Source organism: Mandrillus leucophaeus, unplaced genomic scaffold (assembly GCF_000951045.1).
Source record: "Mandrillus leucophaeus isolate KB7577 unplaced genomic scaffold, Mleu.le_1.0 Scaffold328, whole genome shotgun sequence".
Taxonomy (NCBI): domain Eukaryota; kingdom Metazoa; phylum Chordata; class Mammalia; order Primates; family Cercopithecidae; genus Mandrillus; species Mandrillus leucophaeus.
The window spans coordinates 2,178,601-2,196,449 of NW_012103454.1; the positions used below are offsets into that span (position 1 = coordinate 2,178,601).

The following is a 17,849-nucleotide window of genomic DNA, read 5'->3' on the forward strand; positions in this document are numbered from 1 at the left end:
TTTTGTAGTTTTAGTGGAGTCGGGGTTTCACCATGTTAACCAGGATGGTCTGGATCTCCAGATCTGGTGATCTGCCCACCTAGGCCTCCCAAAGTGTTGGGATTACAGGCCTGAGCCACTGTGCCCGGCCAAGAAAGTTTTTAAAAAGTACACAAAAGAAAAGAGCTGGATGCAGTGGCTCAAGCCTGTAATCCCAGCACTTTGGGAGGCCGAGGCGGGAGGATGGCTTGAGCCTAGGAGTTTGAGACCAGCCTGGGCCACGTGGAGAAACCCTGTCTCTACAAGAAATATAAAAAGTAGCCAGTCGTGGTAGCATGTCCCTGTAATCCAAGCTACTTAAGAGGCTGAGGTGGGAGAATTGCTTGAGCCCGAGAGGTTGAGGCTGCAACAGGCTGTTATCACACCACTGCACTCCAGCCTAGGCGAAAAAGTGAGATCCTGTCTCAAAAAGAAAAAAAAAAAAAAAAAAAAAGACAAGACAGAAAAGGAAAGGAAAGAAAAGATTGAAGGAAAAAAGAAAAAGAACCCATAATAGAAGCAAGTTGAGGTATGGTCCACCCGCCAGGTTGATTAAGCCTGGAAAGTAGGAGTCATTTTCTTCATCTCTAAATTATCATCACAAATGTAAATTCTACCTTTTAAATAGCTCTCAAACATTTCGATTGCTTTTTCTCTGCTCCCAATGACTATCTCCTCCTTCTTCAAACACTCATTATTTCTGTGCGTAACAGCCCTCACTACTATCTTTACTTGTATGTGTCTCGTTTGTGCCACATCCTCCCATCCACCCTTTACACAGAACACAAGATCCACTGTCACCCTGGAGTTGAGGCCTGTATTTCAGGTTTGCTATGCAAGAACTCATATATGAGCCTTTAACTTTGTATATGCTGCTTCTTCACACTGAAATGTCTTCTCTGTCTTTTCCGCCTCCACCCATCCCCTTAGTGATATGTATTTATACTTTTAGGTTTAGCAGAATTATAAGTAACTCCTCCTGACATCTTAAATGATCCTGTTGAGATACAGCTGAGTATTGCTACTTTTGGGCTGTTGTCATAACCTGTGCAAACGTGTTTCACCACTGCTATACGGGGTTGAATTGTGTGCCCGCAAAAGATATGTCGAAGTTTTAACCACAGGTACCTGTGAAAGTGAGTTTATCTGGAAATAGGGTCTTTGGAGATGTAATCAAGTTAAATTGAAGTGATACTGGATTAGGGTGAACCCTAATCTAAAGACTGATGTCTTTGTAAGAAAAGAACAAATGGCTACACAGAGAAGACCACATGAAGAAGGAGAGAGAGATGAGAGTGGTGCAGCTACAAAGGCAAGGAACACTAAGGACTGCCAGGAGCCCCTAGAAGCTGGGAGGAGACACAGGAAGATTCTTCCCTAGAGTCTTCAAAAAGGCACATGGTCTGACACCTGCATTTTAGACTTCTGGGTCTCAGAACTGTGAGTGAATAAATTTCTGCTGTTTTAAGCCTCCCAGTTTGCAGCCATTTGTTACAACAACTCTAGAAAACAAATACAGGCACCTACTACCCATTATTTTCAAATATTAGTTCACGGTGCTAGGATCATATTTATCTCCAGGACCTAATTATAGCTGGGAAGTCAGAGGGCTCAATCAGTGTTGTAGATTAATTTAATTTCATATAATACTACCTTACTTTTATTTAAGCTTATTTTTATTCTGTCTCAAGAACACCCCTATTTGTCAAATAAGTGTTATTTTAACATCCATATACATTTAAGGTAAGTCTCAAGACTATAATTTTATATATTGTCAATAACTCTAAGAATGACCTCCATGGGCAGCTCATCCCCCTCCACTTACTAGGAGGAAGCAAAGCTGTCATTGAGCGAGCGTCAAATTTCACAGATTCAGAGCAGCTATCAACGTCCTCCTGTTGATCACGAAAGGGATCCCACTGCTCCATACTTCTGTGAAACAAATGGAAAAATATATTAATTCCACATGAAATGGCTAGGGCTCTTTTGCATAGTGTTTTAAACTGAAATTTCAGTTTGAAATGGAATCTACATTCTGTGACACAATCTATAATAAATAACATTTAATTTTAGCAAAAAACTATATTTTGTTAAATTTGTATATCTGTCATATACAGCAATATATTAAAGTTACCCATAAGTTTTAACTTGCATGTAAAAAGACAGATGTATGTGGAACCCTCTCATGTATCTTTCTGTGTGCAAATGTGTATCTCTATTTTTAGAGGTGTGTTTACTGAGTGTGGGAAAAGAGGTAGCTCTTCTTTCTTAGCTGAAAAATTTTTTACAAGTGACAGAAAATAATTTGTAAAATGATTTAATCAGTAATTTAATAGGGTAAAAGGAAGGAAACAAAAGAAACGTCTGGATCTGAATAACCTGATTTCACTTCTCACAAAAGTCAATTTTCCCAGATAATTATTTTAATTTGCCTCTACCTGAGAAAAGAGAGGATTTGAGCACTATGCCTGCCTTCCTCCATCCTCTTCCTCCACAGTGTTTAAATCCATTAGAGATCATAGTCCTTGTCCATATCAACATAGGATTCAGGAAAACCAGTGATGGTGAGCATTTTTTCATGTGTCTGTTGGCTGCATAAATATCTTCTTTTGAGAACTGTCTGTTCATATCCTTCACCCACTTTTTGATGGGGTTGTTTGATTTTTTTCTTGTAAATTTGTTTAAGTTCTTTGTAGATTCTGGATATTAGCCCTTTGTCAGATGGGCACATCATCACTGGTCATCAGAGAAATGCAAATCAAAACCACAATGAGATACCATCTCACTCCAGTTAGAATGGAGATCATTAAAAATTCAGGAAGCAACAGGTGCTGGAGAGGATTTGGAGAAATAGGAATGCTTTTATACTGTTGGTGGGATTGTAAACTAGTTCAACCATTGTGGAAGACAGTGTGGTGACTCCTCAAGGATCTAGAACTAGAAATACCATTTGACCCAAACATCTCATTGCTGGGTATATACCCAAAGGATTATAAATCATGCTGCTATAAAGACACTTGCACACGTATGATTATTGTGGAACTACTCACAATAGCAAAGACTTGGAACCAAGCCAAATGTCCATCAGTGATAGACTGGATTAAGAAAATGTGGCACATAAACCCCATGGAATACTATGCAGCCATAAAAAAGGATGAGTTCGTGTCCTCTGTAGGGACATGGGTGAAGCTGGAAGCCATCATTCTGAGCAAACTGTCGCAAGGACAGAAAATCAAACACTGCATGTTCTCACTCACAGGTGGGAACTGAACAATGAGATCACTTGGACACAGGATAGGGAACATCACACACTGTGGCCTGTCATAGGGTGGGAGGAGTGGGGAAGAATAGCATTAGGAGATATACCTAATGTAAATGACGAGTTAATGGGTACAGCACACCAACATGGCACATGTATACATATGTAACAGACTTGTACGTTATGCACATATAACCTAAAAAAAAAAAAAAAAAAAAGGATTCAGGAAAACTAATTCTCAGAAGTGATGTACACACAAATTGTCATTGCAAACTGCCAAATAAGGAATTTCCTTAGTATTATTTTAATTACTGTATTCACTGAAAAAACAATTTCCCTTAGAACAAATAGTTTTGCATATTTGGAAAAAATACATATTTCCTGGCTGTTCAAAAAAATTATTTATTGGCCAGGCACAGCGGCTCACACCTGTAATCCCAGCACTTTGGGAGGCTGAAGCGGGTGAATCTCCTGAGGTCAGGAGTTCGAGACCAGCCTGGCCAATGTGGTGAAACCCCATCTCCACTAAAAATACAAAAAAACTAGCCAGGTGTGGTGGCAGGCACCTGTAATCCCAGCTATTCGGGAGGCTGAGGCAGGAAAATCGCTTGTACTCGGGAGGCAGAGCTTCCAGTGAGCCGAGATTGTGCCATTGTACTCCAGCCTGGGCAAGAAGAGAGAAACTCTGTCTCAAAAAAAAGTATTTATTTATTTGTTTGTTTGTTTGTTTGTTTTGAGATGGAGTCTCACTCTGTTGCCCAGGCTGGAGTGCAGTGGTACAATTTCAGCTCTCTGCTACCATGTTGGCCAGGCTGATCTTGAACTCCTGACCTCAAGTCAACCTCCCAAAGTGCTGAGATTACAGGTGTGAGCCATAGCACCCGGTCTCTCTCTTCCTCTCTGTCTCTCTCCCTTTCTCCCTCTCCCTCTCCCCTCTCTTTCCTTTCTCTCTCTCTCTTCTCTCTCTCTCTTTCACTTTCCAGGCCTTTTCTCATTTTACATTGGCAGCCATACAAATATGTCCTTGTACCTTTTTCAGCATAATCTAAATTTTATGTGCATACTAAGTAGCTTAACAACAACAAAAATGTTCCTGTGTCTCTTTAACATGTATCAGAAACATTGGAAAGGTTTGATAACAAGAGACTGATGGGCCTCATCCCCAGAGTTTCTAATATTTGGGGCGAGGGCTCAAGAATTTACAATTCCAACAAATTCTCAAGAGGTGATGCAATTGGTCTGAGGACCACATTTTAAGAATCTTTTCCATAAAAAGACATTATATGACGACTTTTGTTGGACACAGTTTAGTTCATGTGATTGATAGATTTACCCTAAAGCCAATATCTTCTGATCATTTCTTATTTTCTTGAATGCTGAGTAATGGACTTAGCACAGCACAGTTCTAACTGAGTGCACCCGCAGCGTCAGGACAGCAAACTCAAATCTAGCCCAGGAAATGAAAGGCGATCATTCAGATGCAAGTGTTCATCCCACTGTGGGGAGAGGCAGTGACATGTAAGGATATGACTCAACTCCTGTCAATATATTTTGAAAACATCACTAAGGATATTCTTTATTTGGCAGTTTGCAATGACAATCTTTGCATATTCCTCCTTTCTGAGAGTTGGTTTTCATGAATCCTACGTTGATCTGACCAAGGACTATGTTCTTTAATGGATATGACCACTGTGGCAGAAGGGAATGAAGGGAGGTAGGCACAGAACCCAAATTTCCTTTCTCAGGGAGAGGCAAAGCAAAATAAATAAACAATTATCTGGGAAAATAAACTACTGTAAGAAGCCAAACTGGATTATTTAGATTCACACTCCTCTCTATTTCCTCCCTTTAAATTTACCCTATTAGATTTAAATAGCAGTTTTACTCACCAAGCAAAACAAATGAACAAAAAATCCAAATAATTTTAAAAAACTGAGATGACAATAAAACTCAGCAAAATTCACTTCAAAACTATAGTTGAATGATTTATAATCCTTTGGGTATATACCCAGTAATGCGATTGCTGCGTCAAATGGTATTTCTCGTTCTAAATCCTTGAGGAACCGCCACACTGTCTTCCACAATGATTGAACTAATTTACACTCCCACCGACAGTGTAAAAGCGTTCCTATTTCTCCATATCCTCTCCAGCATCTGTTGTTTCTTGACTTTTTAATGATCGCCATTCTTGGAACCAATCCAAATGCCCATCAATGATAGACTGGATAAAGAAAATGTGGCACATATACACCATGGAATACTATGCAACCATAAAAATGACTGAGTTCATGTCCTTTGCAGGGACATGCATGAAGCTGGAAACCATAATTCTCAGCAAACTAACACAGGAACAGAAAACAAAACATCACATGTTCTCACTCATAAGTGGGAGCTGAACAATGAGAAAACATGGACCCAGGGAGGGGAACATCACACACTAGGGCCTGTCAGTGGGTGGGAGGCAAAGGGATGGGTAGCATTAAGAGAAACACCTAATGTAAACGATGGGTTGATGGGTTCAGCAAACCACCATGGCATGTGTATACCTATGTAACAAACCTGCACATTCTGCACATGTGTACCTATGTAACAAACCTGCACATTCTGCACATGTGTACCTATGTAACAAACCTGCACATTCTGCACATGTATCCCAGAACTTAAAATATAATTTTAAAAAAGTTGAAGAAAGAAAACCCTATAGTTTAAGGCACTTGGAACTGTGTACTAATGCTTTTTAACGTTGAACTCAGTTTGTAAGAGATGGACCCGCAAAAATTGTGTTCATGTATACCTGGTATGTACAGACATGTGTCACTTAAGGACAAAGATACATTCTGAGAAATGCATTGCTAGTCAATTTCATTGCTGTATGAACATCATAGAGTGCACTTACACAAACCTAGATGGTCTGGCCTATTGCTCCTAGGTTACACACCTATACAGCATGTTATACTGTGCTGAATCCTGTAGGCAGGTTGGAACACGATGGGAAGTATGTGTGTTTCTAACATATCTACACGTAGAGAAATGCAGTCAAAATATGGTATAAAAGATACAAAGTTGTGCACCTGTACAGGGCAATTAGGATAAATGAAACTTGCAGGACTGGAAGGTGCTTTGGGTGAGTGAGTGGTGAGTGAATGTGAAACACTGTAGACTTTATAAACATTGCACACTTCAGCTACACTAAATGTATCAACAATTTGATTTCTTCAATAATAAATTAGCCCTAGTTTACAGTACCGTTTATACTTTATACACTTTTTAAAAACAACTTTTTGACTCTTTTGTAATAACACTTAGCTTAAACCATAAATTGTATAGCTGTACACAAATATTTTCTTTCTAAACTGCTTTATCCTATAAGCTATTTTAACCTTTATTTTTTTAATGTTTCTACTTCTTTAACTTTTTTGTTGATAACTAAGACACAAACACACACATTAGCCTAGGCCTACACAGGATCAGGCTCATCAATGGCACTGTCTTTCCCTCCATATCTTCTCCCACTGAAAGATCTTCAGAAACAATAACAGGTATGGAGCTGTCATCTCCTATGATATCAATGTGTTCTTCCAGAAGACCTCCTAAAGGACCTGCCTGAGGCTGTTTTACGGTTGAATCTTTGTTTATAAGTAGGAAGAGTGCACACTAAAATAATGATGAAAAAGTGTAATGTGGTAAATACATAAACCATTAACATTTGTTATCAAGTATTACATACTTACGTAACTGTAGGTGCTATACTTTTAAATGACTGGCACAGCAGCAGGCTTGTTTACACCAGCATCACCACAAACACGTGAGTAATGCAATGTGCTATTCCCTTAGAACAGCTGTGAGGTCAATAGGTGATAGAATTTTTCAGCTCCATTATAATCTTATGGGGCCACCATCACATATATGGTCCTATGTTGACTGAAACATTATTACTTAGTGCGTGTCTGTAACCAGAAATGGTTTCCTTTTAGGCTACCTACTGGCCCTTTCTCCACGTGTTTGATTATGGCTTTGATCCTCGCATTTGAGATATTCTGGCTCCATTTTTACTGAAATGCAAAAGAAACATCTCAGATTATCCTATCTACCAGGTAATAACGTTTGTGAAAAAAGCTGAAGCCTTAGGATCTGATAAATATCTTTACACTGTGAACTCTGAATGAGTAGGGACCATGTCTGATTTTGTCCACATTATGTCACTAGAGTCTAAAGCAACCCGGAACATAGAATATACTGAATATTGAATATACTGAATAAATACAACATACTGAATAAATAGAATATATAAATATATGAATAACTATATAAATATTCATTATATATAATTACATTTATAACATATAATACATATTTATATATAAATTATATATTATATAATTTATATAACATGTTAATATACAATATATTATATAATTCACAAATATATAATATATAAATGTTATAAAATATATGCTATAGTAAATATATTATTTATTAATATAACATATATTATGTATTTGCCAATTATATTATATATAATACTATATATTTGCCAATTATATATTATATAATATAAATACATAATATGTATAATTATATGTAATTTATATTATGTTAATATAGTATATATTATATAATTGGCAAATATATTATATATATTTTATATATCATATAATTGACAACATATCATATAATATATTTATATTATTATAATATATATTTAATATAATAACATATTATTATGTATTTTTTATATATATATATATATACACAAGGCACAGGCATAGTACAAAAGGGAGTGATTACCTCTTTTGGGGAAGTGGGTAATCAAGGTAGGAATACAGAAAAGATGACAATGAATCAGGGTTTTGAAAATCAGCAGAATCTGGGGTACGGTCATTCCAGGATGGAAAATATCATGTTTAAAAGCATGAAGGTATGAACAACATGGAACTGCAAGCAGTTTTAATTTTTCATAAAGACATCATTTAGTTTTCTCCTTTACATATTTATTTCTAATATGCCTTACCTAGGTTAAGAGAAAACAAAGATTTAAAAAGCCAAGTGTCCCTTTTATTATACTTTCTTTTCACATAACCTTTTCAGCCTAGATTCAGGTAACTTCCTGTCTCTCCCATGAAAGGAGAGGGATAGTGCACATCACAATAGATAAAAAAGGCTTTCAGGAAATAAAGTCTTTTAATTTGATCTATTACATCTGTTCAATTTTCTTGAGTACCTTGGAAAGTGGGAAAAAGACAAAAGGAGAAAAAATGGTATTTTAAACAACCAGACTATAATAACCTTGGTTAGGTTGGTAGTACACTCTTTATTCTTTTTCTCCAGACAGGTACAAAGGAGGTTCAAAAAGAAGAGGCTGGAGAGGCAAGGACCTGGTAGCATCTGACTCATCAATTTCTTCCTTCATTTTTCTGATCACATAAATTGATCTGGCTTTCACGACCTACCCAAAATATAACACTGAATCACTATCTATACAAATGAAGTTTTAAAAAAAAAGTATTCTTTGCTTTGGCAGTAGTGACCTGGATTAATATTATTAGTGACACAATATATATTGTTTATTAAACATTTTGCCTTTCTCCCTTTCACTTTGAACTAGACATGAAGCTTGATTTTGTTTTTCTTTAAGTCTCTAACCTTTGGTTTATCTTTTTTTAGCATATAGAGGTGATAATAAACATTTTGTGGACTACTGTATTTTAAACTGTGGTTAACCTGGGAAGATTTATTTAAACTCTGAAAAAGGAAAACTCTCTAGTACATGTCTATGAGTGGTTTAGACTGACAATATTTGGTCTATAAAATGTCCCTGACAAGTGTGGTGGACCAGAAGGGAGGTGCGCACTAAAGCATACTCGGCGGAATGAGGAATGAGCAATATTCCCTACCGCTACAATTGTGCACCATGGGAAGTCTGTTTGCTTTCTGGGGCCAGCGTTCAAAAGCGATTGGTTTATCATGAACTGCGTGAAATGTTGGTATATATGTTTTCCAGGAAAAAAAAAGATCATGTTCGTCAGAGATAATGCAGTCATAGGATTTGTGGCATTTTCTGATGTTACTGCCTTTTTTCTTAGTCTGTACAGTCTCTCCAAGAATCTCATCTGCTTCCATGGCTTGAACTACTGCCTGTGTGCTGATCGAGCGAATAGAGCCAACACAGATCTCAGTCTCAGAATCAGCTTTTGTTTTACATAATACAACCAGCTACAAGGTGGATTTTCTATAGCAGCCTACCTTTTATTTTTCCAGGATTTTCATTGTGGGTATATCATCCATTTACATCATCTATTTATTATGATACCCACGTATTATTATTATTTACTTACTATGTAGTGGAGAATACATGATACAGTTAGGCATATGCCAGCAAAGCACAGTCACTCAAATCTGAAGCCAGAGCTTATTTTCTAGAACATTCTCATGTATAAGACCCACATCTGATTGCACAAAAACTCCTGATTTCCTTGGATCCATTCCTTCCATTCTATTCCAATTTTTGGACTTCAGCTTATTTTTATCTACCCCAGCCAGGCATCTTGGGTAGCAGCAATGGTGCAGACAATTAGGAGGAAAATCCCAGGGCATTAAAAGAGAGGACAAATTAATAGCATCTAAACTATAGCACTTTAACAAAGAATAGGAGGAAAAAATCAAACAGTAGAAGATACCTTTTTTTCAGAAAAAAAACACCAGAGACATAAATTTGAAAAACATGATATTCAATGGGTGAGTAGAGGAAGAAGACTCAGTACAAAAGACAAGGAAGAACTTTTTGACACTGCAGGAGAAAAACAAGAAGCAGTCAGGGTCACGGAAAAGAACAAAGAAGTTCGTGTCCTGCAAGAAATCCATAACCTGCCACATAGAATTTAAGTTGTTTTTTCCTGTGTAGTAGAAGCAGAAATAAAACCTTGCAAGATTGGCAGCGGTAACTGTATGAAAATGAAAGTCCCTGAATGCATAAATGAAAGTTGTTCATGCTCATGGTTTTCTGTTGAGAAGAGAGATACTGACGATTGCACTGAGATAGCACATCCAGGGGAGTTTTATTTATTTATGGATATTCCTCCTCTTCTCCCCAGTATCTCAATAGCAGAGTGAGCGAGGGCCCAGTTTCTGTTCTGTTTTCTCTCTTTCTATTTTCACTCCCTTGGTGATCTCACTAGCCTCTTTGCTTTAAATATAATCTGGAAGACTGATGACTCTTAGATCTTTATCTCTTGCCCATACCTCGCCTCTCAATTCCAGACCCATATATGCCACTGCCTAAGAACATCTCTGCTTAGAATTCTAACATGGTCCAAACCTAGAGGTCTTCCTTGTTCCTCGCCTTTTCTCATCCACTACTTCCCATCTCTCATCCGATCCTGTTGCTTTGTTTTCAAACACTATGCAGAAACTGAGGGCTTCTTGTCACTTCCTTGCTAGCAACCTGTCCAAGCCCCATCATCCTTTTCGCCTTGACAATTTGTTTTTTTTTTTTTTTTTTTGAGACAAGGTCTTGCTCTCGTGCCCAGGCTGCAGTGCAGCCACGTGATCACATCACTGCAACCTTGACCTTCTGGGTTCAAGCGACTCTTCCACCTCAGCCTCCTGAGTAGCTGGGTCTACAGGTGCATGACACCATGCTCAGTTACCTGTTTATTTTTTTTCTAGAGATGCAGTCTTGCTATGTTGCCTAGGCTGATCTCAAACTCTTTAGCCTCAAGCAATCTTCCCACCTCAGCCTCCCAAATTTCTGGGATTACAGGCATGAGCTATTGAGCGTTGATGTTAATAGCACCCTGACTTTCATTCTTACACTCTTGAATTAATTCTCCACACAGTTTCCAAAAGAATCCTCTTAAAAAGTAAGGCAGGTTGAGTCACTCCCATGCTCAAAGCCCCTGAATGCCTTCTTGTCTCACTCAGGCCTTCACTAAAGTCTGACTCAATAAAACAGACCACCTGTAATCCCTGCACTTTGGGAGGCCGAGGTGGGTGGATCACCTGAAGTCAGGAGTTTGAGATCATCCTGGCCAACATGATGAAACCCCGTCTCTACTAAAAATACAAAAAATTAGCTGAGTGTGGTGGTGGGCACCTGTAATACCAGCCACTCAGGAGGCTGAGACAGAAGAATTGCTTGAACCTTGGAGGCAGAGGTAGCAGTGAGCCAGCATCAGGCCACTGCATTCCAGCCTGGGCAACAAGAATAAAACTCTGTCTCAAAAAAAAAAAGAAAGAAAGAAAGAAGAAAGAAAAAGCAAGTAAGGAAGCAGACTGTTCCTGAACATCCAGTTTCAACCCACAACCCCTTGGGGCCTTGTCTTCCCCATCCTGGCTTCATTTTCTTTCCCCCAAAACATATTTTCCTTATTTGTCTTATCTATCATGTGTCTTCTCTCATCCAAGCCAGATCCATGATATGGAGTTTTGATCTCTTTGGTTCAGGAATCAGAGAGTTCCTGAAGGTGCTCATTACATACATAATGCAGTATTTAAAATTACATTAATAAATGAAATGAAAGGCAAGATCTTTTTCAAGATGACTGGATTTTATATCTTGGGTTATGCCTCAAGAAAACTTTGCGGTTCACTAAAGTGGGAATTTTAAAAATTCTTCTGTTACACATTGGAAAATAAAATATTTCTCTCTGCACTGCATGTAACTAGCAAAGTGAAACAAAAAATATTACCCTCAGTGAAGCTACTTTGCTTCAAAAGCATTTATTATTAAAATTACCAGATTATTTCAGCTCCTTACTCTGGCTATAATCATTGTAATTTTTTAGTAACGTGAACATACATACATGCATGAGCCTTCATTAGCAGGCAGTGAACGACTCACACTGTCCAAGTGTGCCTTTTCATATCAGTTCCAAAGTTAGGAAAAACAGTAGCTTCACATAAAGTGACTTTTCCTATTAAATGTCAATGTACTGATAAAGGATTGTGAAATCCTTTGTGTTTGTGTAATCTATTAAAAGCACGTGCTCACGAGAAGTGAAACACGTTTCTGTAATATCAGCTTTTTATCAAGTGGATGAAAAGTTTACAGGAAATTCATAATGAAAGAATTTCAAGGTCAATTTGTTTGGAACCATACACTTACTTTTTCTTGTTTTTCTTATAAAACATTATCATAATATTATAGATATGTTAGGATAAAATTTTTGTCACCTCATCACCCTAATAAAGCAAAAAAAAAACCTTAATTTTTTAAATGAAACTGAAGTCTTTCGATATATGTACACATGTAACATAGTTCATGTTGTCATGCAAATATCATTTGGTATTATGCATTTTCCTTAAAATCATCACATTATTTTAATATTTCAAATGAATTTTTCAAACTTGAAATTTTTTTTATTATTCTTTAAGTTCTGGGATACACGTGCAGATTGTGCAGGTTTGCTACACTGGTATACATGTGCCATGGTGGTTTGCTGCACCCATCAGCCCATCATCCAGGTTTTAAGCCCCGCATGCATTCGGTATTTGTCCTAATGTTATCTCTCCCCTTGCCTCCCACCCACTGACAGGCCCCGGTGTGTGATGCTCCCCTCCCTGTGTCCATGTGTTCTCATTGTTCAGCTCTCACTTATGAGTGAGAACATGCAGTGTTTGTTTTTCTGTTCCTGTGTTAGTTTGCTGAGAATGATAGTTTCCGGCGTCATCCATGTCCCTGCGAAGAACATGAGCTCATCCTTTTTTATGGCTGCATAGTATTCCATGATGTATATGTGCCACATTTTCTTTATTCAGTCTATCACTGAGGGACATTTGGGCTGGTTCCAAGTCTTTGCTACATAGTAATTCAACATATATATATGTGTGTGTGTGTGTGTGTGTGTATGTATGTGTGTGTATATATATAATCTTATTTATATAGTCATTTTTCTAAAATATAATTTTTTTCTTTTAAACTTTTTTTTCCTTTTGTCAGGTGGCAATGCTTCACTGATACAAATAATGATGTTATAAATATTTCCTTTTTTTTTTCAGATGGATTCTCGCTTTGTCACCCAGACTAGAGTTTAATGGTGCGATCTCAGCTCAATGAAACCCCTGTCTCCTGGGTTCAAGCGATTGTCCTGCCTCAGCCTCCCGAGTAGCTGGGATTATAGGCATTTGCCACCATGCCCAGCTGATTTTTGTATTTTTCACCATGTTCATCAGGTGATCCACCCGCCTCGACCTCCAAAAGTGCTGGGATTACAGGCGTGAGCCACCACACCTGGTCACTATTTTCATAATTTAGCTTTCTTCTTTTAAAACATTTCTTTAGGATAATTCACCATATGTGAAATTCAAAGGTGAAAGGAAAACTATTTTGAACTTCTTGGGCTCCACTGTCTTAGTGATCTTTAAAAAGATTGCATAAATTTATAAATATTCCAGACTTATATATGAATATGGCAGTTTCAAGCAAAATTCACTACCATTGAATAATAAAGCTTATTTTAGAATCATTTAGATTTTGATAAGAGTTAAATAATACTAAAAGTGGTTTTCATTTTTATTTTTTATTATTAATGTTAAGAGAGAGACTTCACTGTAATTGTTTGTCATATATTTTTCTTCTTGGGTTATTATCTATTCATATTCACTGCTTACACATCCCCACAGGTTGCTTTTAGCTGTGCATGTGAATAAGTTCTTTATATTTAATACATATTTACCATCTGTCTTTTCATACTTGACATGTATTCATTTTTCCAAGATTTTTCCCTATTTAGTTTTTTCATCATATTCTTAAGGTCAACTTTATCTTCAAGATTTGGAATAAATAATAACCTTGTGATCCTCTTTATTACATAAAATAAAAACTTTGAGTTTTGTAACAGCAGTTGAATGTGTATATAACATGGAAATTAAGTTAAGATTATTTGTGAAACTAACAGTTTTATGCTTAAGGAACAGCTTAAGGAACCTGTCTGTGAGAAGGATTTTAGTAAGAAATGGAAATATTTATATTGCGCCTGAGGTCACTGATATTCATCCTTGGTAGCAAAGAAGAAAGAGCACCAACTTTTGAATCTGAAATCTAGATTTGAGTATTGACTGTGACATCATTTAGCTGTGTGACCTTAGGCAAATATTTTAACTTATTTGAACTGAAGTTTCTTTAGATATGTAAAATATGATCACAATATAAGTTTAAAGAATTATTGTGAGCATTAAAAATATTTTTGTAAATTGCCTGATACACAAAAAATCATCAATATATGAATTACTGTTATTTTAAAATGCCGTTTTAAAAAAAATATGAGCTTTTCTTATTTTGTTCTCACAGTGTGTTCATGAGGTACACAGTAGTATTTTCTCCATTTTACAGGGTAGGGAACTAAGACTTGAAATGTGTAAGTAACTAGTCAATGTTACGCGGCTAGGGAGCGGGGGAGCTGGCATTTGAACACAGGCAGTCTACTCCCAGAAGATCAGCTCTTACCCACTGCAGAAAACTGCTAATCACTGCATAAAACATTCATAATCTCAGTTCTATGGTTTTTCTATAACTATATTTACCTGGTCAGTGCAAACACCAACCTCCCATTGTATGCTGTGTGAATCTTACTTATTCTTCAAGATTAATAGGATTTCTAGCATCTCCATGAAGATTTATTTCTGATAGACTTTTTTCCCATAGAAGTAATTTTGGCTTCGCCTATATTTTCATAGTAATTATCTATAGCTCTTTCATATTACTTAAGGTGCTCAAATTACATTATGCCTATTTGGGGATGTTTTAAATCATAAGATTCCCAAACACAAAAAGAACTATATTTTATTTTTTGTATCCTTTCCCCACATCTAGTTCAATGAAGTGCATATAGTAGACACCCAGCAAATATTTGCTATATAATCAAGGAAAGATAACAAAAGACATTAAATTAAAGCCTAACATGTTCCATGAAAAGTTATGAAAGGAGAATATCTGAAATATATCAAATTATACTTTGAATAAAGTCAATATTTTAAACAAAATATACTTAATTATATGAAAAAAAAACCACCTTGCCTGTTCAAACTACAAAGCATTTAGTATATTTCACGTGTATTTGTGAACACATATGTTTTTCACTCAGAAAATTTAGCAGAAATCTCTGTTTTTTGATTATCTCAAAAAAAAACCCAAATTACTGCTGATAGAATAAAGCATTCTACTAGAAATCATTCATCTCATATATATATATATACACACACACACGCAGAAATATATCATACATCACACACACACATACATACACACATAGAGCAGACACATAACAATCAATAGAAACAATTCTGGAATAAAACATTAAAATAAGCCTTTTTTTACCTTTGGTCCTAAAGAAAGCAGCACTGATTTATCCACTTTTCTCTCTTTACAACTGAAACCTAAAATCTTTATCTCGTAGTATTTCAGCATCTGGTACATGAAGAAAGGAAATGACACATTCGTGTGTTGAAAATCTTTGTTAATGTGTTTCAATAGCACTCTCATCAATGCACAGGTTTGCAAAATCTAAATTTGTCAGATAACTCACTCTTCACCCCATTTAGGCCGCTTAAAAAAAAAAAAAGAGAAGTGAAAAGAAAAAGAAACAAGGGTTGTTGAAACAAGCACATAATGTTTGGCAGATTGAGCTTTCTTTTTTTTTTTTTGGAGACGGAATCTTGCTCTGTCGCCAGGCTGGAGTGCAGTGGCTCGATCTCGGCTCAATGCAACCTCCGCCTCCCAGATTCTACAGGTGTGTGCCACCACGCACAGCTAATTTTTTGTATTTTAGTAGAGATGGGGTTTAGCCATGTTGGTCAGGATGGTCTTGATCCTCTTACCTCGTGATCTACCCACCTCAGCCTCCCAAAGTGCTAGGATTACAGGCGTGAGTCACTGCGCCCGGCCTGATCTTTCCTTTTTTATAAGTAATCCATGCCTTCTAAAACATTCATTAATTCTCATGATCTCCCCTTTCATGTTACTATAATGTTGAGTAAAGACTCCATGTTTGGCCAGGTGTAGTGGCTCACGCCTGTAATCCCAGCACTTTGGGTGGCCGACATGGCTGGATCACTTGAGGTTAGGAGTTCTAGACTAGCCTGGCCAACATAGTGAAACCTATCTCTACTAAAAATACAAAAATCAGCCAGGCATGGTGGCATGCTCCTGTAATCCCAGCTACTCAGGAGGCTGAGGGCGAAGAATTGCTTGAACCCAGGAGGTGGAGGATGCAGTGAACAGAGATCACACCACTGCACGCCAGCCTGGGCAACAGAGTGAGTGAGACTCCATCTCAAACAAAAACAAAAACAAAAACAAAAACAAAAAGAAGAGTCCATGTTTAGTGATTTGGGTTTTATTCTTAAATCCTTTTTCCTGTACCTTTATCCCTAGCCTCAAACACAAAACACATGAAGAAAGAATATGATGTCTTTCTAAGTACAAGTAATAACCTAAAAACACTCACTTCTGTTCTCTCTATAATGATAACAGGATTAATTTTTAAAGCACCAGACAAGTTGTTAATTTCCAGTAGTATAGCAGAGGGAAGGAATCTCAGGCATGGGATCAGATGAAAGGGATGTTCTTTCCCTTCTGCCACCCATCAGGGTTTTATACAATTCAACTCAGTTATTGACTCACATTCAAGAAGTTCAAGTATGACTCAGGTAAAAATGTCCAACACTATATTAATGAGTTAACTTTTACAACTGATAACTTCTGGGAGAAGGTGTTTAGTTTATATTCCATAGCCACTTCTTTGTTTCCAAACAGGAGAAATCATGCTTCCTACCAAAAGACGTCCCAAATTGCCGTGCCCATGGGCACCATCCTTCAGAAGACAATATGTCTGAAAGCAAGCATGCAGGAACAGGGCATGGCCTTTGGGAGATGCAAAGTAACAGTATTCTTCAGTCATTCTTAAGGTAACCACTAAAAGGCTAATAGTAGTAGTAAGACAGGCATCAAAGCAAGCTGCATAATTTCTAACCAGGCAGCTTTAAGACAAGAAGTGGGATCACAATTTGATCCAGCCTGGAGCAGCGTAAATGCTATTGGCTATTCCTCATCAAATTGTTACTGACACGAAACTGGAGACTACAAAACTCACACTCTTTCCTTTATCATTATTTGTATATGCTTCTTATCTTAAAATATAGTCCTTTTGGGTTTTTATTTTTTTGACAAAATCTGAAGTTTAAAATGTAGACATCCCTGACAATACTACATGATTAGAAAAGCCAGACTCTGGGAATAGCAAGCGAAGACACCAACTTTCCAGAATTCTATCCTAATGAGGTTTCTTTCTGTCAGTGTGCTTTATTTCTAATATGTCTCTGTAATATTGTTTGGTATATATCCACAATGCTAATCACTTCCCTACGTGATGATTTCCACACTCTTCAGACAATCTAATTTTTCATTAAAAATTTTCCCTTTCCATATGTCTAAATAGGTACTATATATTTTTATATAGTTGTATATATAACAATTATAGATTATATAACACAATATTATCTATTAGGTCTTACTCTATGTAAAAACACCTTTAGCAGGGAACCATGTAAGAAATGTTCAGTTCAAGCCAATGATTGA

At 36.9% G+C, this 17,849-nt stretch overlaps 1 protein-coding gene across 3 annotated transcripts in view; it reads right to left on the reverse strand.

Annotated features, from left to right (window-relative positions):
- MSR1 (macrophage scavenger receptor 1) overlaps nucleotides 1–15,821 on the reverse strand; it is a 97,035-nt gene extending 81,214 nt beyond the window's left edge. For 2 of the 3 annotated variants that reach the window (XM_011988346.1, XM_011988347.1), the window contains exons 1-2: nucleotides 15,591–15,821; nucleotides 1,844–1,950 (exon numbers count right to left, since the gene is read on the reverse strand). In XM_011988346.1, the coding sequence (XP_011843736.1) occupies nucleotides 1,844–1,946 (103 nt within the window). In that variant the 5' untranslated portion in view covers nucleotides 1,947–1,950; nucleotides 15,591–15,821. Of the gene's footprint in view, nucleotides 1–1,843; nucleotides 1,951–10,271; nucleotides 10,322–15,590 lie in introns of those variants that run through there. The other variant, XM_011988345.1, reaches the window with a different exon arrangement.
- Between the last annotated feature and the right edge of the window lie 2,028 nt (nucleotides 15,822–17,849).